Source organism: Clupea harengus, chromosome 2, assembly GCF_900700415.2.
Source record: "Clupea harengus chromosome 2, Ch_v2.0.2, whole genome shotgun sequence".
Classification (NCBI taxonomy): Eukaryota; Metazoa; Chordata; class Actinopteri; order Clupeiformes; family Clupeidae; genus Clupea; species Clupea harengus.
The window spans coordinates 28,579,429-28,600,856 of NC_045153.1; the positions used below are offsets into that span (position 1 = coordinate 28,579,429).

Here is a 21,428-nt window from a genome sequence, read left to right on the forward strand (position 1 = left end):
TGTGATCTTCAATGTCAGATTTATGGCAAGAAGGTCAAGTAGTGTGGTTGTCTAGAAAATGCTTGGAATGTGTTGGTGTCTGTGTACGAGCTCTCTATTGTGTACAGAACTACTACAGGAGAACATAACAGAACTACAGGAGGACCCATGGCTCTTATAGCTGGAAAATCAATACAGGATAATCCAATGTACCGTATATATATAACTATTCATTTCAAAGACATTCTAACACATGTAGATGCTGAATTATTGAAGCTTTCAGATTCTCTTCCTCATACACACAAACACACACACACACACAAACTTTACTCCCTAGGAGAAGTCTGTTTTTGGAAAGTGCAATCCACAATAAATATAACAGACACTTCATCCTTTCTTCTTCACGTGTGGAAAACACAACCCCACATGACCTTCTGAGTCACCGGACCACCCATGATGCTCTGTCCACACCTTCCCCCATTCATAACTCCACACCAGTAAATCATGCACTTTTAAAGAGCCAGTGTTTCTTGCCGCGAGCCACAGAAGGAATGCGGTGCACCCTGGGATTGAGTTATCTGGCGCGTCTCTGTTTGTGTACACCGCTGGTAAGCTGTTGTGTGGTGACTTGTGTCGGAGCGTCCGGCGGGGTTTTTCGTGCGAGCGACGCTCTGATTCAATCAGAGACTTAATCGAGTTCACAGGACTCCTTTCACACGTGTGCCTAACCGAAAACACGCCCCGCCGGGGTCACTCTCAGTTCATCCAGGCCCTTTGCTGAGGAACCATGGAATCCCTCTCAGTTGACTCTCTCATCTCCTCTCATTTCATGTCCTCATGCAGAAAACGCATCAGCAGTGCATCGTTCCGAAGTGGGGCCGTTTACTCCAGACTTCCTCAGAATAGGAATGTATTCAGTGTATTTCCATCACTGGGACACTAATGGCTGTATTCCCTGCACTATACTCCCATCTCTGTGACATGACTCTAAACCCTATGGGGGCACCTAGTCATCCAGACACTTTCGAAAGAAGTGCTGTCACAGTGTATTTATGGTTCTTTCTGTCAGGGAATATAGGGCTACTCTCTGTGGCTGACAGCAAAGGTCTCGAGAAAAAAAGGGCATTTAGAATTCAGGCACAGGCACAGAGGGTCTTGTCAGATTTGAGTAGAGTTTCTCCTCTGGTGGTGTATTTGAGTAGAGTTTCTCCTCTGGAGGTGTATTTGAGTAGAGTTTCTCCTCTGGAGGTGTATTTGAGTAGAGTTTCTCCTCTGGAGGTGTATTTGAGTAGAGTTTCTCCTCTGGTGGTGTATTTGAGTAGAGTTTCTCCTCTGGTGGTGTATTTGCAGTGCGGGAGCACAGCATGTCCATACAAGGCTCAGAGGCACGCGGCTGTCTAGGTAGACAGGTAATCTGTGCACTGTGTGAAGTGACCTCTGAGGGGAGATAAGGACTGAAAGAAGCGCTGGAAGGACACTGAACAAACAGTTCATACCACTCTGTCTGTGCTCTTGTCTCTCACTGACATCCACTTTTGAGATGATGCACTCTATGTGTGTGTGTGTGTGTGTGTGTGTGTGTGTGTGCGTGAGTGAGTGAGTGAGTGTGTGTCTGTCTGTTTGTGTGTGTGTGTGTGTGTGTGTGCATGCGTGCGTGCGTGCATGAGTGAGTGAGTGAGTGAGTGAGTGTGTGTCTGTCTGTTTGTGTGTGTATGTGTGTGTGTGTGCCACCAACCAACATTGTCCTGCATGTTTCCCTGACCACAGTGTTTCAACACCACCCAGTTTTCTCAGCCTCCGGATGCGCTTCCGAGAAGTCAAGCAATCTGAAGGCTTGTGTGAAACATTCCAGCCTTTAGCCACGGACACTGGCTCCGAATCACTGGTCACTCTCTGACCGACCCTATCTATTCAGGATGCCCAAAACAGCTGCTGCGTGTCCTGAATTACAGTGTTCCAGACGCTAAAATATCCTATATTGTTTTCACTGTTTTCTTTTGGGATTGTTCTAGTGAAAGCAAAAGAGAACGAATCGCTGACATTTTGAAGAATCTGTCAGTATCATCTTTTTATATTCCTCTTAATTACTTAGATATGCCTCGAAAAAAAAGGCATTTGTCTTGTTGTAGAGAGAGAAACATATCTGCAGACTCTGAAATCGTATTTACTTTCGAAGTGAAATTTTGGCATAACCCTTGTTCTCTTATAGGACTGGAAAGTTGAGATGCTCTCAGGTCATTCTGATCACCATGGGCCCTGCCCTCCTGCTCCTTCAGGCTATCTGACCCGCCATAAAGTGGCCCTACCTTTGACCAATTGGGCCTTTAAATAGGCACCGCAGAAATAGTGGAAGTGTTGATCTCCCTTCTGGCACCGCTCATGGTGGGGGTGGGAGTAAACCAATCTCCCCATCCGTGGCCTGGCTCAGTCTGGCCTGCTGGTCAGGGAGACATAGCTCTCCCTCATCCACATCCCATTGCAAATCTCTCGCTTGTGCAGGGGACATGAGTGAACATGGCAACCCACACAGAGCACCGCGAGATCCCATGCTCCACGGGCACCCAATGGTGCTGAACAGAAAGGGCACATTTGCACATGAATTCCAACTCGTATCGCACATTGACAAACAGTCCCATTCAAGCGGCGGGGCCAGTTAAGTGATTCCGGAGAGGAGATAAGCAGACGGACGTCATGCCATTGTGCTTTGCCATGACTTCACTCTGCCAAGCCCTGCAGCCTTGCCGTTTGAAAAATGAGGGTATTTCAGAGCGAGAGAGAGGGAGAGAGAGAGAGAGAGAGAGAGAGATTGCAGGTAATAGCACAAGAAATGAGATACAGGAAATTCTGGTGTTTGGAAAAGCCCGCCGCAATTAAATATGCTCTCTGCCAGCTCAAGGGCTCATTAGCCCGCCTTGACGAAGTAATTAGTAACTCTAACTGCATGTTTTCTTTAAAACGTGCCCAGAAAACAGAGTGGCAAGGGAACAGTGCAGTCAGATACAATGGCCCCCACTCTAGAGTGTGTAGTCTCCAACAAGAGAGGCACGGACTGAGAGCGAGCAGCTATTCAATGGCTCTGCGACTCTTGTGATTCGTCTGTAGAGAAAAGAGCTCGCTCATGACTGGAGTATTGAGGTGAAGGAGCGAGCGAGTGAATGTGAGACCAAAGCCTCATTACACAACAGAGCAGGTCAATACAGGCTGGGAGTGAACCGCAGGGACTGCAGAGGAGAACGAGCCCACTAACGGAGGGTGAATTGATCCGTGAACTGCTTTCGATATATGTATATATATATATATATATATATTTTGCTGCTAGTTGTGGTCGAAAAAAGCATAGTTGACAGACCAGATAAATGGTCAAGACATATCCTCTCTCCAGATAGCTGAGACTAAAAGCTCAGCAATTTTCTCCTGTACCTCATGAGCGCATCACCAGGTCCCACTATTTAGCACAATCGAAACCGGCCTCGGCACAAATGACTCATCTTTAGCTCGCTGCAGATAATGATGATGAATTGCAAATCCACACCGACAGTAAAAGCTCGGTTATAGATGTCTTATCTGTCTCTCATTGCCTTGATCTCAGATTCAGCCTTGGTGGGCGGCGGCGGCAGCTGCTGCCAGAGGCAAGGTTAGACCTCCGCAAGGCCAGTCTTTGGCCTAATTAGGGTCCGCAGTGTCCAGTGAAACTCGCCTGTCAAGGTGTTCATCTCAACCAGATGACAGGTCTACGGTCCGTCACTCCAGGCGAAAGCTCTTCCTCACATGGCCAGTGCCATATCAGTATGTTCTAGTATCTGAGGATCTTGTGGGTACAGAACACAGCGATCTCCATTATCACATTTACTTTTGGACATGATGCACGTTTCACATCGTGTTCTTGTTTCTTTCAGCTTGGTTTAGAACCATGTATGAAAATATGTGCATGGAATCTAGTCTAAGTCACCAGAATAAAATTGTCTCGTAAATCATTGAATTTCATTTTAGCTCTTTATTTAGATCTTAATGAATTACAGCTGGCAGAGTGGCCAGAATCGAGACAGTCATCTGTATAATTGAGGCCTTCACTCTGATAGTGGTAGACAGTGAAAAGCAGGCCAAGCCATCCCCATAAAAGTGGAATGTTTTCTGATTTTGACTTTGTTTTCTGGAAAGCTATTGACAGTGTTCTGGTTCTGGTCTTAGTCACCCACAATTGACCAAGGCACAGCCCGCGACATTTTTGGAATAGGGAGTGTGAAGTGTGGCGACAGGGAGTTGGGATTAGACAAGGAGGGGGGGAGCTGAGATGCGCTGACAGAGTCGGTGGGAGCGACCAGTCCCGATCCAGATCCAGGTCCAGCCTCTGCCTTCCCAGGACGGTCAAAGCCCTTTTTGTTATCTGTCACTAGAGGGGGAGCCAGTCGCTTCACAGCTCTTGCCTGGCAGGCATTTACACACACAGTTGCACACACACCACTTGAATTCCTGGAGCAACTTTAGCCACTGTGGAAGCAGGGAGGATTGCCTTAGAGGTGTGACACACACATTACAGCAAGCTGGGCAGATGCTAAGGTATTGCTCATTTCTCATTTCTCTTTTTTGAAACAGTGACAGTTAAGTATCTCTTTCTGCTTAATGTCTGAGTTGCGTTGTGACTGTGATTTGCAGTGAGTTCTCAAAGATAAAGTCTGTTTCAAAGATATTCCATATAATAAGTCATTCTTTGTAATTGTCAGTGAATGTGAAAAGCAGCTCAGCTTTTGGCTTTTAGATTGGATGAGCTCAGCGGTCTGTGTTTGCAGACACAAACAGTAACTTGACAGCCAAGGTGCTGTATCAGATGGCATGGCCTGCATTTATTCTGAATCTCTCTGGCTGAGGTGTTGGGAGTGTAATTACATCATCATCATCAATAGCCAGCTTCTGTGGAGCCACAGTAGCCTGATCCTGTAGTGGAGTGACCACACCAGAGTAAACATTTTCTGCTGTTCTTGCAGGCAAAATGATCGCTTTGCCAGGCTGAACTCTGGTGGTTGTCCCATTTACCAAGAGGAATGCCACACACATACACACCCACACCCACACACGCAAACACATACATACATACACACACACACACACAGACAAAACCCATAGAGACAGATGCACACAAACTTTCCCCCTATTGCAGACCCGTCGGGCACCACAATGTTTGTGTAGTGTTTGGGCAGGCAGCGGTGCCTCGCGGAGCCCCATTAAACTGTGTTTGTGTGGGTAGCGGAGTGAAGGAGTAACTCTAACATAAATAAATGGGCGCGCAGACGGGTATCGCTGGCTTCAATTAAACCCTTCTAGTGACGGATGGTGAGCCGTGGCAGCAGCAGGTTTTCTCTCCCACTGCTAATGCTAATTACCCCGAGGAATTTATGCCTGCATTTATAACTCAGGTTTAATAAGGGAACAAGAATGATGGCCTCTCTGGGTTTAGGGTAATCGCTCTGCTAAACCCTCACTGAAGGTATTTATCACTATGTATGCCTTTGCCGAAGCTGTGCGGTTTGAGAGACAGTGTTATATCGTGGGTTGTGGGGTCTGGAGTGTTTTAAAACAACTCTCTGGTGTCTGTTCCACTCTAGATACTTAGACAGACAGGCCTGAGCCACCCCCCCACTTTTTTAACGGGGCCACCTGTTAACACATGACACCAGAGGTGCGCATTTCTTGCTTTCCTCAGATGGACCATTAAAGAGCGGCTTGTTGACATGTGTGGTCTCGCTGAGGTTTGAGGGAGGGAAGTTTTGTTTGTTTTGTGTTTGTTGTTTTTCTTTTTTCCGAACGTTTTCCCCCCCATCTGTGCAGTACTAAATACTTCTCATGGTATGCTGTGCTGCAGAATGCTCTCCTCCCACTCTTGGACCAGAACCGCTCGTTTCAGCCGCACTCCCCCTCCCCATCTTGGCGCCGACCCTGGACAGGAAGCTCAGAAGTCCAGCCCGATTTCGCCTGTGAGCTGCCCTTTAATGCTTCGGCAGCAGCTTGTCTCTATCGCAGAACACAGGGTCTCCCTTGTGTCGGTTAAGTGTTTTAGCGAAAGTGTAACTGTAGCACATTGATACATGCTTCTGCACTGTGATAATTGAGGAGCACAAACTGTGACATTCCGTAGTGACGCATGTGGGTTTGTGACAGGCTGGCTTTCCTGAGACGCTCACGTTGTGCTGTTCTGAGACACAGGGCGAGACTGACTCAATTCGCTCTTTGCTTTGGTGTTGAATGGGCGTAAGGTTTTGGAGTAAATAGAAAAGGGCTTCTCTCCCTCTGTCTGTCGGGGCTTAGTGGATTAAACTGCTTTGAGTCCAAACTCAGACTGCCAGTTACATAACAGCAAGTGCCTGATTTTATCGGAGGCTGCACTCCTGACCAAACAGTATTGCTGCCTGATGGGACGGATGAGTAGCTGTGAAAACATGACCAGTCCAGCGGGCATTACGCAAACAGGCTTGTTGTGTGCGCTCCCATGTGTTCTTTGCTTTGGGGTAGAGTAGTATAGATGGACATACAGAGTCACTGCGGGCACACTGCCATCTTTGGAAAGGTCGGTGTGTGCGCTAATGGGGATGTGTGACCTTTGCCCTCTCACCCACAGCTTGCCTCCAGCTGCTCTCCAGACAGGCCTGCTCAGCTGCACGTCTGCCCGGGGGTAGGGTCGGGGTGTGTGGGGGGGGACACAGTGTTTGTATTTGCCTTTAACTGCTTCTGGGAACGGGGCGGCAGGGAGGAGCGGGAGGAGGCCCTGCTCTGCGCCCTCTCTTAGAACTTTGCCCCCCCTGGTCGTAGCCTTTGCTTTTAATAAGACGTGACGGACTCATTTTGACGCATTCTTCAGGATCTCCGCGCATACTTCAGCACGGGTCAGATCATCCCCTCTAAATAGCGCGCTGTGACCTGTGACAGATGGCCCCTGTGTTGATATTTATGAGCCCCGGCTCTGTGCTGGAGAGGCCCGCTCTGTGCTCTCCGCACTGGAGATACAGCGGGCCCAAGGGATGGGTTACACAATCGCCGCTTTGAAACAGAGAGAGGCAGTTAGCATTATCTCCTCCTTCCTTCCTATGCAATGTCACTGGGTTCTCTCTCTTTTAATGCGGGGCTCGAAAAAGGGCGGGGGGGGGGGGGAGCACAATACGTGCAGTGCCATGAATACTCTTAAGTAGACCAGTGTGTCTGAATGGCTCTGAGCACGGGGGGAAAAACGACTGTTTCCAGCATTAATGAGTTTCAAAGCACGACAGTTTTCAAGGCACGTCCCCGGGCTTAGTGGTCTGCTGTAGTGGATTGGTTCGGTATGGAGACAATGGAAATGCTGATTCACTGGCGTCTCCGCGGAGCTGTCCCTGCCACATTTGGAGTGACCGAGTGAAAGGGTGACTGCAATGCTGTCGGTTAGATGGTCCGGTAATTGCTCCCGGTAATTGCTGTCCAGTGGCTGAAATAACGAGGCCTTCATTGGCAACAAATCTGCATGAATTAGCATGCATAAGCAAATGAGGAAGTCAACTTTTTAAACTTTTGTTTGTTGTTTAGAGTTAAAATAGCATCGCCACACAATGCATTTGGTGCATCTGAACTTGTAGTTAAACCGCAGCAGTGATGTCAGTTAGAACTACATGATTAAGATCTTAAATAGGATTGAAATGAAAATGATATTCTTAGTCGGATATTCAGATGTTCCACTGGACAGTTTGGCTGTGACAAATAATGAGCTGCTTGCTGTTGGCCCTTGGGGAGCGGAGCCTCACTCTGGTTTGTGCAGCATGAGAGGAATGGCCAGCCTCTCCTTGCTGGGCCTACTCCTGACCACAGCCACTGTGCGCTGATCAAAGTGGCGCTTCGAAAAACCGCCCCCGGGGCCTTTCCCAGCACTTTTTTTTTCAACGTTGCTTGATTGCTTTTCCTGAGACGTAACGTCAGCCGTAATGAAATGTTAGCCCCGGAGCGCAGGGCGTCTGCGAGCATGTGTCCGCCCCGCGTTACGGAGGCCTCGAACTCTCGCATTGAAAAAGGACAGCCCAGTGTTTTCACCAGACGTCCCTCCACAACTCACGACTGTACAGCAATTTGTTCTGTGTACAGACTGTTGGACTTGTGAGCCGTGCTGCAGTAGCCTGTCATTAAGCCTGTCAATTGTGCAATTGTGCGCAGGGAGGTGTTTAATTGGGGAGCAGTGAGTTGAGGCTGCCTAATTGGTCATGAGGCCTCTGACAGCGTCGGTGACGTGTGGAGGGGTGAGAGGTCAGGGGCTGTCTGTGAGCTGAAAAAGAGATTTTGTTTTGAAGTTAAAGGGGTTGGCAATGATGAGGCATGGTTGGCCTTAGATCAAAGTGCATGGCGATGAGCGTTCTCTCATACTGTCTGTCTCAGTTGTGATTACCTGAACACATTCACATCCATCTGTCAGTCCCATCACTTTAGCACTTTAGACTCATCCTAAAGTCTGTCCTCTTCCTCCACAAGAACAGTTTGAAACCTACTTAATTCACTTTGAATGATCCAACCCGTCCATTACCACAAAGTAAGTTCCTGTGCTTTAGGCTTTGAAGAAGCACTAAAAGGCTGTAAGCACAAACACAGCAGCCACTTCTTTTTTTGGAGGGGGGGGGGTTCTGTTCTTTTTCGTTTCAAAGTGCTTACTCGGCAGAGAGCAGGCCAGCTTTGCTGCAGTGCCAGATTCACACTGAGATTCCACCGCTGCTCCTCATCCAGGTCTCCTGTCTCGTCCCAGCTCCAGCTTCAGCTCAGGGCACAGAGCTCATCCCAGCTCAAGAGACGCCTCCGGATGAGCACGCTACATTAACACGGCCAGGGACAGCGCTCGCACACGCTCACTCACTTGCTCGTGAGACCAAATGAGACAAAGAGGGACAGATCTACCCGAGCGGTCCGCCCACCAGCTTTTCGAAACTTAGATCCGTATTTTACGCCTACTCGTACAGGCACTCCTTTATTTTCCAGCAGCTCTGATTGCTTTTAAAATCCCAGGCACAGGAGCTGATGCTGGCTCTCTCTGTTGCATGATGTAACACTGCACAGAGACATTCAGAGGTTGTTTTTCATTCTCAGCTTCAAGCTCTGACACCATACCGTATTTTTCTTGTGGTCACTAGTTACGGTCATTAGTTATGTATGTCAGTATTAGCCCTAGGGGCATCAGTATGAGCAAGAACCTATCAATAGAAACCATCTCAGTGCTGAGGTGTATCTATAAGCACGCGGGAGTGCTGCTGTTTGCCCTGCGTTGGCTGAGGGGGCTGGAGCAGGTGTTTAGACTGAGGGGCTCGTGGGGGGTGTGGTGGCCCCTAGGGCTTAAGCGCAGTGGTCAGATATCCACACCTCATTCAACCGTCAACCTGCAAACATCCCGTCTCACACTGAACTGGCCTATTTCAGGCACTCACACACATACACACACACACACAGCACAAAAACACACAGCTTCATGCAAAGACACAAAAAAAAACTTCCAAGATCTTATTTTTATTTATTTTTTTAACAGTTTTGCTCTTATGTGGACTCATCTGTGTACGTAACCACTTCATGTGTTTGTTGATTTGTTTGTTGCCATGCATCGCAGATGTCATACGTTGGCTAATCATATCCATGACACCTACATAAATAACAGTTCCTCCCTCCGGCTCGCCCTCCTTGTGCAGTGCTTGATTAAACAAGGAGTGATGACTAAGGCAGATTTCTCATTAAAAATAGAGGCAGGCTAATCTTTTAACACTTTAACAGCTCCACATAAAAAAGAGCAACTATGTCTGTATTTGAGTTTATTGTGTGTGTGTGTGTGTATGAGTGTGTGTGTGTGTGTGCGTGTGCGTGTGTAATGACTCAGGATGGTTGGCTCTCTAGGGGGGCCCCCCTCAGAGGATGGCATAGTGGTAAAGTCTCATACTTGCCCTCTCCCTCACTTTCTCCCGCTCTGTGTCTCTGTGCAAATGCCTCCCGTCTCTGTAGAGGAACATTCTCCGGGTGTGATTTCATACGTGTGTCAGGTTAACCTGTGGGCATTCTTGACACTGTGCCTAACCTTTCCACACGCTACCTAGTGAAGAAGTTCATGGCGTGCCGTTTGCCCCGTACTACACAAAGATGTGTCACCATGCCCTCCTCCTGTGCCTGTCTATTAAATGTTACGGCCGGGGGGCACAGAAAATGTGAACCTGAGTACAAGTGTCTCAATTGACGGCGATGTGCTTCGCTATCCCAGACATTGTCATCACACTGTTGCCACAACAGTGGAACAATGTTTTTGTGGGATGTTTTGTCAGACGGTTGGGATGTTCCCTGCTCTCACCTCTCCTTGGTCCTTTGATGCTGGGGGTTACGTATACTTCATGTCATGACAACTTAAAGTCCATGTCATGTCATGTCATAACAGCTGGATAGAGATATTTCTCATATGTGAGAAATGGCTTTGTGGTGTGGCTCACTCCCAGTGTGCAGTCTCACAATTGCACTGCACGTGGCCACACCGTTCACCTTCCAGGCGTCCTCGCCCAGCAGGAGATCTCTCTCAGAGCCCAGGGAGCCGATCCATCTGTCTGACTGTGTGTCTGCCTCTGCTCTGCGTGTGAGAGAGAGCGGGGTCCATTACCAGGGATGGCCCTCACTCACCCCCGGCCTCAGCCTCTCCCGGCGCACACTTCCCACAGTCTGGACACAGGTCAGGTCAACTTGGGGAATCGTGACTCTCACCTCTGAGGGGAGAGGGTGACTATTCAGGTTTTTTTTTATTCTTATTAATTAGCACCTTTATGTCCAGCTGAGCTCTTCTCCTATATTGTGTACCCATCATAAGTGAGATGTTCAATATGTGAATTTGTAACAGTAGATCTTTGTGCTTACTGACTCAGCTGACTAGACTAATGGCCTGAGCAGGCAGTGGGCCAAGTGTGGGTCCTTGTGGACTACCTGTTGGTGTAGGGAAATGGATCAAAGGGTACTGTTAATGGCTCAGCCATTGACTGGCCAGGAGTGGACATCAGTCAATACACTTGAAAGAAGATACTGCAGAGCTGTGTGGATGTCATGCTAAAAAAGGAATTAACAACTTTGTTATGTACACACATTGCAGACATCTACTGGAACACCCTCCCTCTCTCTCTCTCGCTCTCTCTCTCACACACACACACACACACACACACACACACACACACACACACACACACACATTACATGCACACTGCTCTCCTGCTGTGCTTGTAAATAATTGGCAATACCAAGGCGAAGGTTTCTTACCCCATCGTGACATGATCAAAATAGTGCCCATGTTTTTCCGCTATGAAAAACCCAGTGCCACAGGGCTACAGGCAATTGTTTATTGGTTGTTTTCTTCTACATTTTGGAGCGCTGAAACGTTCATCGTTTTTTTCCATGGTTCTCCTTAGACAGCCAGGTTACAGTAATATGGTCAAGGTTGCCGGTCCTGTAGATGCTGTTGTTTTGCTCAGTTAGAGGTAGGGCAGGAGAAGTTGTCTGCTGTCACAGAAGGTGAGTAAAAAGCTAAGGTTGTCCTCTTCCTGCTGTGATACACAGAACTGTTGTCTGTATCTTTTGAAAGCTTGTTTGGCAGGGGTTTGTTATTCGGATGGATAGAAAGGCCCCAGTTCAGTTTTTTGTGTGTGTGGTGTGTTTGCCTATTTCTTACATGGTTCTTTTTTCTTTGACTTTTTCATACCCTCTCTCCCTTTTTTCTCTATTACTCTCTCTAAGTGTGTGTATGTGTGTGTGAGTGTGTGAGTGTGTGTGTGTGTGTGTGTGTGTGTGATGGGTGTGGGCCTCGTAGAGCAGGCACAGCTTGCCTCTATTTTCCACTAATTCTGATTGCTTGTAAAATGTCAGCCATTGGAGTTTCTGGCTCTTTCCATTGAATGTACATTTGGGATGGGAGTTGGTGCAAGGCGGAGATCATTTTCACCCACCCTCCACCCTCCACCCTCGCTCATTTGTGTGTGTGTGTGTGTGTGTGTTTAGTATGTGTTAATGTGAAATAGTCAGTACGTAACCTCGTATTTCCTCTGCATGCATGTTCATCTGTTTTCATGTGGCTACGTCAGTTGCATTTGGTGTCACACCGCGTAAAGACAACATGGGGAAAGGGAGTATGAGGGAGAGGGAGAGGGAGAGAGAGAGAGAGAGAGAGAGAGAGAGAGAGAGAGAGGGAGAGAGAGATGAGCTGTGGTGTCTGCCATGTGTAGCTGTCACAGCTGGGAGAGGCACTGGTCACACCCTTTTTGTGTCGGCAGGGGTGGTGGGGAGACCCAGAGAGAGAGTGAGAAACAGAGAGAGAGAGAGACAGAGAGGAAGAGACACAGAGTGAGAGAGAGAGGGAGAGAAACAGAGAGGGCTGTCGGTCCTCCCAGCTCCGGCACCACTTCAGCCTGAGTGTGTTCAGGAGCAGGAACAGGAGGGGAACAGGAGGGGAACAGTGTGAGCCAAGGCTACTCCCCCTCCTCTCTTTAGCTCGCTACATTCAGCCACAGAAGCTGCCCAGCTGAAAGGCACCGGCTCTTTTAAAGAACTTCTCACCGGCCACTTCAACAGGATTTCTAAAGCTAAACAGACATTAAGGCAGGTAGGAGGTTCTTGTTTTTTTTAGTTTTTTTTTTTTTTTTCTTTTTAACAACCCTGCTTGTGTTTTCTGAGCTGGCCACAAAACTCTGTAGAAGTTTCTAGAAAGTGCTTTGCCATGTGTTTAGCATCCCAGCTATTTATAAGGAGCATGGATTATGATGATGGGGATGTTGATCTGTAATGAGGGGGTCATGTGCTCTGGCAGAGCGGGTGATAAAATGGAGGGGATGTGGCCAAAAAAGAAGGAGATCCGTTTCCCAGGCCGAGGTGTGTCACTTTCCAGTCTTGATGCGGTCACATGAAGAGCGAGTCAGAGTGAGACACTTTAAGACATTACAGTAATAAATAAAACAGGAGAATGTTGGCACACAGGGAGTCCGTCGCGCCAGAGGTCTTTAACCTGTTGAGGAGCGCCTGTGATGGAGGGGGGTTGTTGGGGGTGCTGTGGGGTGGATGTAGGGTGGGTGAGGGGATTGAGGGGTGTTTGTTGCTTGTTTGGGTCCCCGTTCTTTCTTAGGGTCCTGGCCCCTCCTCGTGAGAACACAAAGCTCACGGGCGACATGGGAGACAAGCAAGAGAGAAAAGTGAAGCTGAAGGTTGTCAGGGGCAACATCTGCCAAACGAACTGACAGACTCGAGAAAGGCTCCAAAAGATCAATCTCATTTTTCCCAAAAGATGCTATTTTAAAAACACGTGGAAGCTCTGGTCCGTGCCCCGGCCTGCTGATGAGAGGAAGCACACTGAGCCCGGGGGAAGCTGTGATCCCATCCCTCTCCGTTGAGATGGAGATGGAGATGGGGGTGGAGATGGAGGTGGAGGTGGAGGTGGCTCTCGTGTGATTCCGAGCTCCACAGACTCCCCGCGGGTGCCCAGCCGCCGGGCTGAGTAAACACGGCGTGGTGTTGACACTCTTGTCCCGGTCCTGTCCAGTTCCCCCCCTGCGTCTTGACACAAGCGCTCAGGAATGCTGCAATCTGTCTGCGCCGTAACTCACAGCCTGTCATTTTAATGTCACTGACTTGTTTTGTTTCCCTGAGCCTGTCACGTCTGAGGCGGTACTCCAAAGGTGTTCGTTACTCGAGAGATCCTATTCTGGGGGAAATGTTTCAAAGCTAAACAGCCAACTCCGTGTTTATCTCTCGTGAAGATTCTGAGAACGCTGATTAGCAGACCTGGCTGGCATAGCTATGGACCAGAACACGAGCCTCCCACTGTAGGACCTGTGAGGTCAGACCCAAACAAGCTTACGTAACCAAACAGAGTGGTGGCTGACTCTGTGTGTGTGTGAAGACCCAGCCGTAAGCCTCCGGTCCCGTGCGCTGACAGAGGCACATTGAGCGTGCCGGGACCCAGCAGCACGAGCCGTGAGAGGCGGCTTTCTTCCTCCATGTTGTTCCCAGCTGCCATATCTCATTTGTGGATCAACAGATTCTGCATTAAGCCATCATGGGAACCTCAGCCCAGTGTGCGCTGCGCCCACAGCACTGCAGACCTAGGACTGAATGGTTTGTTATTTTGTTAAAGAAAGAGAAAGCGAGAGGGAGGGAAAGTGAAGGGAAAGAATGCTGGCTGGCTGTAGATCTTGTGTATGGCTTTCAGTCACGCTCCCTCAGCATTATTCTGTAGTTCATAGTATGAACATAGGACTAGATTACTGTCAATGGTGAATGAGGGGCAGTGAGAATATTAGCACTGATGATGGCAAAGCTGGCTGGTGGGAATTTTGAATGGTGGTTCACTGGTTATGGGTGATCACTGTCCAGAATAATGTATTGTGACAGGACCCGACCACAAGACAACAATGGGGCTATTGTCACTGACTACATTGTGGCCAAATAGATTGACCAGCCACCCAGCAACAGATTTTTATGGTGAATTTCTGTGTGTGTCTGTGTGTGAGTTTGTCTGTGTGTGTGTGTGTGTGTGTGTGTGTGTGTGTCTGTGTGTGTGTGTCTCTGTGTGTGTGTGTGTGTGTGTGTGTGTCTCTCTGTGTGTGTGTGTGTGTGTGTGTGTGTTTTTGTGTAGGAAATGATGCTTTGATTCCAAGGAGGCAGGAAATAACTCCAACCTTTACTTGTGAGGCTATTTTTCCATGTCTGAGTCATTGCTCTGGACAGGCCTCTCTCTGGCTCTCCTGGGATCTTCCCTTTGACTTTTTGCCCAAGGGTGGGGCCCCTGGACAACTTGGGGTGGGAGGGAGGGAGAAAGAGAGAGTGAGGAAGTGACAGAGTGAGAGAGAGAGAGAGAGAGAGAGTGAGGAAGTGACAGAGTGAGAGAGAGAGAGAGAGAGAGAGTGAGGAAGTGACAGAGGGAGTGAGAGAGAGAGAGAGAGTGAGGAAGTGACAGAGGGAGTGAGAGAGAGAGAGTGCGGGACTGAGTGAGTGTGTATTGGATGTGTTTCTGCATGGGAGGGGTTTTGTGTGTGTGTGTGTGTGTGTGTGTGTGTCTGTGTGAATATGCATGTGGGTGTATTCAGATAACAGGAGGCTGGGGCTAATGTCTGTGAAAGCACCCGGTTAGAGATGGTTGTTAATGGCAACACTGTGTCCCATTTCCTGTTTCACTGAGCCCAAACTGGCAGCAGGACCCATGTGACTCACCAGACGACTATGGAGCTCACTTATTCTAAAAGAGACCATAACACGTCTGTCTCTAACATATACAATACACTAGCTTTTGCTGACTCACCGGATTTAAAAGAGATTGATTTGTTACCGCAGACACATGATAGGTACTTTGGGGATAAACAGCCCAAATGCTGTCACAAACACACACACAAAATCCAACAAAGACAGCTTTTCACATTCTCATGCACAAATAAACTCAGATGTTTATGATAATGATTTAAAGGGCTGAAAACTGGCAAGCCAGTCTATCACTGAGTTTTTCCGTAGCCTGTGCCACTGCACATGTTTCATTCCCTTCAAATAGGCAACCCCTGGGCCCTCCGCTACAGCAATGTGCAGCGCACCACGTGTTTCACGTGCACTAACGCGGCGTGTCTTTCTCTCCCACAGACGTCATCCACACACAGGGCCCTCTGGACGGTAGCCTCTACGCTAAAGTGCGCAAGAAGGAGTCCCTGGACGGCAGCGTCACTGCCAACGGTCTCCCGGGGACGGTTGAGCACGTCTTAACGGCCGTGGACCACGCTCTCCCTCCTGGTGACCACGCCCTCTCGGTGAGCAGCGATTCGGGCAACTCCACCGCATCAATCAAGACCGACCGCACCGATGAGCCGGCAGCCAGCCAGCAGCAGCCGGCCCCAGTGATCCAGCCGCCCGCGCTGGCCCCCCAGCAGCCCCTCAGCCCCGAGGAGAAGCAGGAGCTGGACCAGCTCCTCAGCGGCCTGGAGGACCCCATGCACCGGCCCGGATACCCAGCCAGTGGAGGCGGAGGAGGAGGAGGCGGAGGGATGCTGCACCTGGTACCCGCCCAGGTCCATGTGAATGGCCACGGCAACAGCTTGGACCGGGAGACAGACATCCTGGACGACGACCTGCCCCTCAGCCAGGAGGGCAACAGCGTAGACAGCCTGGGCACCCTGTCCTCCTTCGAGGGGCGCGCCACACCCGCGGACCTGTACTATCAGCCTGAGACAGTCATCAACGGCCAAGACGGCCAGTACATAGAGAAGAGCGCCCAGCAGCAGCAGCAGCAGCGGCAGGAGCTGCAGCAGCAGATGGCCCAGGAGCCAATCACGCTCATCCGTAGCTCCTCATCGGCGCAGGAGCGAGTGGGCGACTCGGGCCCCCCGTCCAGCGGCTACGCCAGCCAGAACGGCAGCATCTACCGCTCGCAGTCCTTCGGCTCGGAGCAGAGGGGCCTGTTGCCCAAGGCGCCCGCGCGCACCACCAGCAGCCGCGAGGCGGTGCAGCGGGGCCTGAACGTATGGCAGCAGTACGGCGTGCCCGAGGTGCCACTCACCGACGGCGTCCACTTCAGCCCGTCGCTGCAGACGCACAGCTTGCCCGAGTTCCCGCGGGCCGCGTCGCAGCAGGAGATCGAGCAGTCCATCGAGGCGCTCAACATGCTCATGCTGGACCTGGACCCCGCGCTGACGCAGCCGGCCGTGCCCAAGTCCTACAGCGCGCCCACGGGAGCCGCGGACGGTGGCGTGGTCACCACCCAGCCCTCCTTCTCTCAGAGCCAGGCCAGGCCGTCCTATCAGGCTGACGTAGGGGCGGCTCTGAGCGGCCACCCCACAGCCATGGCCCCCCAGGCCCACTTGTCCCCGCTTCAGACCCCCGGCCGCCCTGCCGAACCCCAGGTCGGCATCGCTCAGCAGAGGCCCACCGCCATGTACCAGCCCAGCCCGGGCGTGCCCGCGTTCCCCACCGATTCAGAGGCAATGGGACTGATACGGACCAGCCCGGCACCACAAGTCCAGTCTTCAGGCCCCTCACCCACGTTCGGCCAGCTGCAGCTGAAGCCCCTCAACACGTACCCACCCAGCGCTCCGTCGCACTCCCCCGAGTCTCAGGAGGCCTCTTCCCCGTACCCCGCTACCCAGAACAGCCACTCGGCCTCCTCCTCGCCCCTCCCCAAAGAGGGCCAGCCTGAGGAGGGAAACTACAACCTGGAGGGCCTGGTTGCACACCGTGTGGCAGGTAAGAGCATGCCCCTCATCAGCATTCTATCTGAACATTTGATTTACAATAAGTCATTTTTCTTTTTTCCTATTGTGCTAGTGTTCCATCACCCTAAACAACTAACAAGTACCACTAACCTCCCCTAACAGCATTCTGCTCGGAGTGTTCTGGGTTAAGTCTTTTGGCATATCACTGTTTAAGACAGCCTTGACTTTTGTAGCACAAAGTACAGAAGGGGTTTTTTTTTTTGTCCCCCGAGGAGCTGCGTTGGTGTTGACATGAGCGGAGTGAGGTCACAATGCAGGCTTTGTGCGCGGCACTGCCAACTCAATCAGGCCACATTGCTGCCGTGGGGCTGCTCCAACACACCAGCCACCCCAGGAGTGCACAGTGCCTCTGGTGCAGCGCTCGCTGTGAGCAGACACTCACTCACTCACTCACCGCTCTGTGTTGTTTTGAAAGCTGCTCAAGACGACCTTAGAGTTGTTCAGTTTTAGTTTTTTTGTAAAGTTTCTTCGCATGAAGCTACATGTTTAGCCAGCAATACAAAGGAACACCGAACCTGCCACGTGCTGTTGAGCTAAAAAAGAGAGAAAAAATACGGCTGAAAGTCTCTCACAGTATATACACAGGTTTGGGTTACATCGCTGCCCCCTAGTGGTAAGACATAGCAACAGACGCTCAGCCTCACAAATGGTGGTAAGTGATTCGAACAGCCCCTAGCCACATAAAAGCACAGCCCACAACAAAAGTGAATTGCTCATCGGGGCACATCATAAATATTTACACATGCTGGATGCTGTATAGGGTTGTGTAAGCGGCTGGAGAGGCATTGGAAAGGCATTGTAAAAGAGTGGCTGGAGGTCATCTGATAGGAGCCGGGGCGAGCCTCTCAGAGATGGGTGTCAGACAGGAAGAGCCCTCTCCACCAGAGCGGGCCTCTCTATCTCAAACAAACACAGCCTTGGCAATCAGAGGCTGAAGGAGCCCTGTTCAGAACCCAGAGCTACAACAAAGAGAGGCAGCTGGCCTGAAGGAGCGGGGGGAAAAAGCCGGAGGGGAAATGGCCGCGATAAGAGGCTCCAGGCGGGGCCCCGAGTGGTGGTGGCCTCTCTGCTGCTGCTTCTCTCTTAGAGCAGACGGAAGGAAAACAGCAGCTTCAGCCCCCTCTGTTGACTCCGGGGAAGATAAAGATGGCTTAAGAGAGGGGGCTGTTGAGGGGCGTGTGCATGTGTGTGTGTGCATGTGTGTGTATGTGTGTGTGCTGTGGCTCTGGGTGCCAACCTACCCTGCTTTGGTGTGAGCCGCTCTTGACACATGCACTTTGCCTGGGTGATTTAAGAGCTCACGGGGACTGATAGTCAACTCTGCTTATCGTCCCGCACCACCAGCCAGGGATATGGGAGCACTTTGTCTGCGTTTGCCATCACCACTAAACCACCGCAGATATGAGTGACTTATCAGGAGGCGTGAGATGTGAGACAAGTGCATGGCCCAGTCTGCCCATTTGTCAGCCTTGACCTCACTGATAGCACCTAGTAGCACTAAGCTCTCTATATACTGTTCATGAGTGGAGTCTACTTTAGTGTACTAATTTAGATAATAATTCTTGTTTCTCTTTCTCTCTCTCTCTCTCTTTGGTTTGTGTTTGTCGGGGGATCCACCCCGTCACATCTCCATACTCCCCTTCATCATCATGATCTTCCTCCCTCTCTTCCTCCCTCCTCCTCCTCTCCCTCTCCCATCCCTCCCTGGGGCTCAGCGTACACCGCTCGCCTCCAGGGCCTGAGCGACGACTCCAGCACCCCGCAGCCCGAGCACCAACGCTCTCTTTCCCCCTCTGGTTTGTTTCTCTCATGCTCACACCTGCCTTATTCCTTTTACTCATCATCCTCTGTGTGTGTGTGTGTGTGTGTGTGTGTGCGTGTGTGTGTGTGGGCGTGAATATGATTATCCCATATACTGTTTCTATATGACATACTTATACTTATTCCTCTTATTTTCTCTGAACATTTTCCCTGTTGATTTACCTTTTCACTCTCTTCCTCTCTCATTCTATCTAATCCTAAGTCTCTTTTTGTCTCTTTAATCTTTTCCGTCTCTTTCCCTCTTCCTCTTATCAAAGCTGCTCCATTTCTTATCAGTCACAGGGTTGTTTCCCCCTCTCCTCCTCCACCCAACTCCCTCAATTGTTCGTATCAGTCTGTAGCAATTTGGAACTTATTTTCCAACCATGTTTGACTCATTTCCAGCCTGTGGGGTGAGACTGGTTACCCAACAAACAAATTACATTTGTATTATGTGAAGAGTTAAGGTTTTGTAAGAAGGAGACAGCCTGCGCACACAAAGGCCACTCTGTCTGGATCCTGCCGAGTGCATGTCACAAGATACAGTGTGCCAACCTCTGGGAACAATACCAAGGCCAGGAGACACTGGCCCCTTTCAAGACTACTCCCTTTACCTCTGTTTTAACATTTAGATGACAGACAAAGGGTAATAAATCTTCTCAGGAAGACCAGAGCTCTTTGGAGAATTATATAGTAAGATGGGAGTAAGTGGCTAGCAAGCAGACTGTTTTTGTCGTTTGGTCAGGAGGTGGATTGGGAGCACACAGTAGCATGTAGTGTGGGGTTTGATCCTGGTCGGGACTACATGCTACGTGCTGACTGCAGACTCGCCAGTAGTACTAACTATCAAGGCTATGGAGAGTTCCGAAATGCTGCCCACACATTTCATTCAGTGGAGCTCAAATAGTCTTGTGTGTAGGTGGACCTGTGGGGATCTTTTATGTTTGAAAGGAAAATGTGAAAAGAAGCTGTGTCTCTCTCGCCTCTCCCATGTTCCGTCGTAACTTGGTTTGATGATTCAGAGATGAGTGAATTGAAAAAAAGAACGCAGGGTTCCCAGGCTGGAGCAGCTTGAATCCATTTAGGCACTGTTCGGTTGCTACGGAAACGAGGTCCACTGTTTGACATGCACAGCTGTTGAGCAGCGCTGTCTCGGTCCATCTGGTTTGCGTGTTTCCAGGCCTGTTGTGACGCCCCACAGAGGGAAGTGGACTACGACGTCTTTGAGCCCAATCACGTGCCAGGCCCGAGATTATCTAAACGATGCCCCTGTTCTCAGATCAGTCCGCAGAGGGGGGGTGTATAGCTCCAGTGATGTGATTGGGCACAGATTGAGAACCTGAATATATGGTAACAGATGGACACCATGTGTTTCACGGTTGTTAAGCTTTTTTTTTTATTTCGTCTTCTCTCCCACCAAAAATTCTTAGCTCATCCTTTGTGACATCATGCTAGTTACTCAGGAGACAGCCACAGCTCGCAGAGAGTTCAAAAGGCAGAGAGAGAGAGAGAGAGAGAGAGAGAGAGAGAGAGATGTTCGGAAAACTACGAGAACTGAAGCAGAGAACTTGTTGCTTTCCCCAGTGCCAAGCAGGTGTTTTGGAAAGCCATGGACCCGGCCTAGATCCTTTCACCCTGGGCTGGCAATGGGCAAGGTGGCCTTGACCACCGCGGTACAAGCGTGATCGTGAAGGGAGGGGTGGCTGTCAACCCCTCTGTGGACGGGGCTGACCCAATGCTAAGCACTTGTAAATATTTTTCATAGCCTGTTGCCTGGTTTCCCCCCCACACATACCAAAAGGAAAAAAAGAAACATTCATTTCCAGCGCTAGGGTGTGTTAGTGGGAACGTACACTTGGACACACTTGGAGCGTGTGAATGGTCTTGACTCCGCTCGAGGCCAGCTGCTGGGCGGGCCTGGTCCACACTCTCTCTGCCCTCTCAGGGAGCCGTTTACTCTGAACCAGTCACGCTGAAGATGGATGCTGGCATTACAAAAGGGAGGGAAAGACATGAAACTCGCTAAATGCAATTGGGGGTTCACTTCACCGCAATCAGTTATGGCCCCTCATCCTCTCATCAGTCGGGCTACCACTGAACCGGGCAACACCAAAGTTTCGGCCTACTCCGTCCTTCCACACACACACGGATAAGAGCCTTACATAAATCCTGTTTGTTTTACACTGGGTGCTCTTTGTATCAACCTCGACTTGCCGAAATGAGCTTATGGTTCCCTTTGAGGCCCAGCCAGAGCGTTAGCCATCACTGCCGCATAACCCAGATAAATAATAATAATTCTATACCATTTCTTTGATTGTTCTTTTCTTTTTCTTTTCATAATGAGGGGTTTCCTGAATGAGAACATTGTTCACATTGAGCACCTCCTAACAGTTTAGAACTGTGGTGGGA

The 21,428-nt window shown here is 50.0% G+C and overlaps 1 protein-coding gene across 5 annotated transcripts in view; it reads left to right on the forward strand.

The window, feature by feature from the left end:
• The window catches only part of tns1b (tensin 1b), a 143,048-nt gene that overhangs the window by 103,648 nt on the left and 17,972 nt on the right, over window positions 1–21,428 (forward strand). For all 5 annotated transcript variants that reach the window (XM_031559936.1, XM_031559925.2, XM_031559930.2 and 2 more), the window contains 2 exons: window positions 15,598–17,190; window positions 18,935–19,015. In XM_031559936.1, coding sequence (XP_031415796.1) covers window positions 15,598–17,190; window positions 18,935–19,015 — 1,674 coding nt within the window. The remainder of the gene's footprint in view (window positions 1–15,597; window positions 17,191–18,934; window positions 19,016–21,428) is intronic.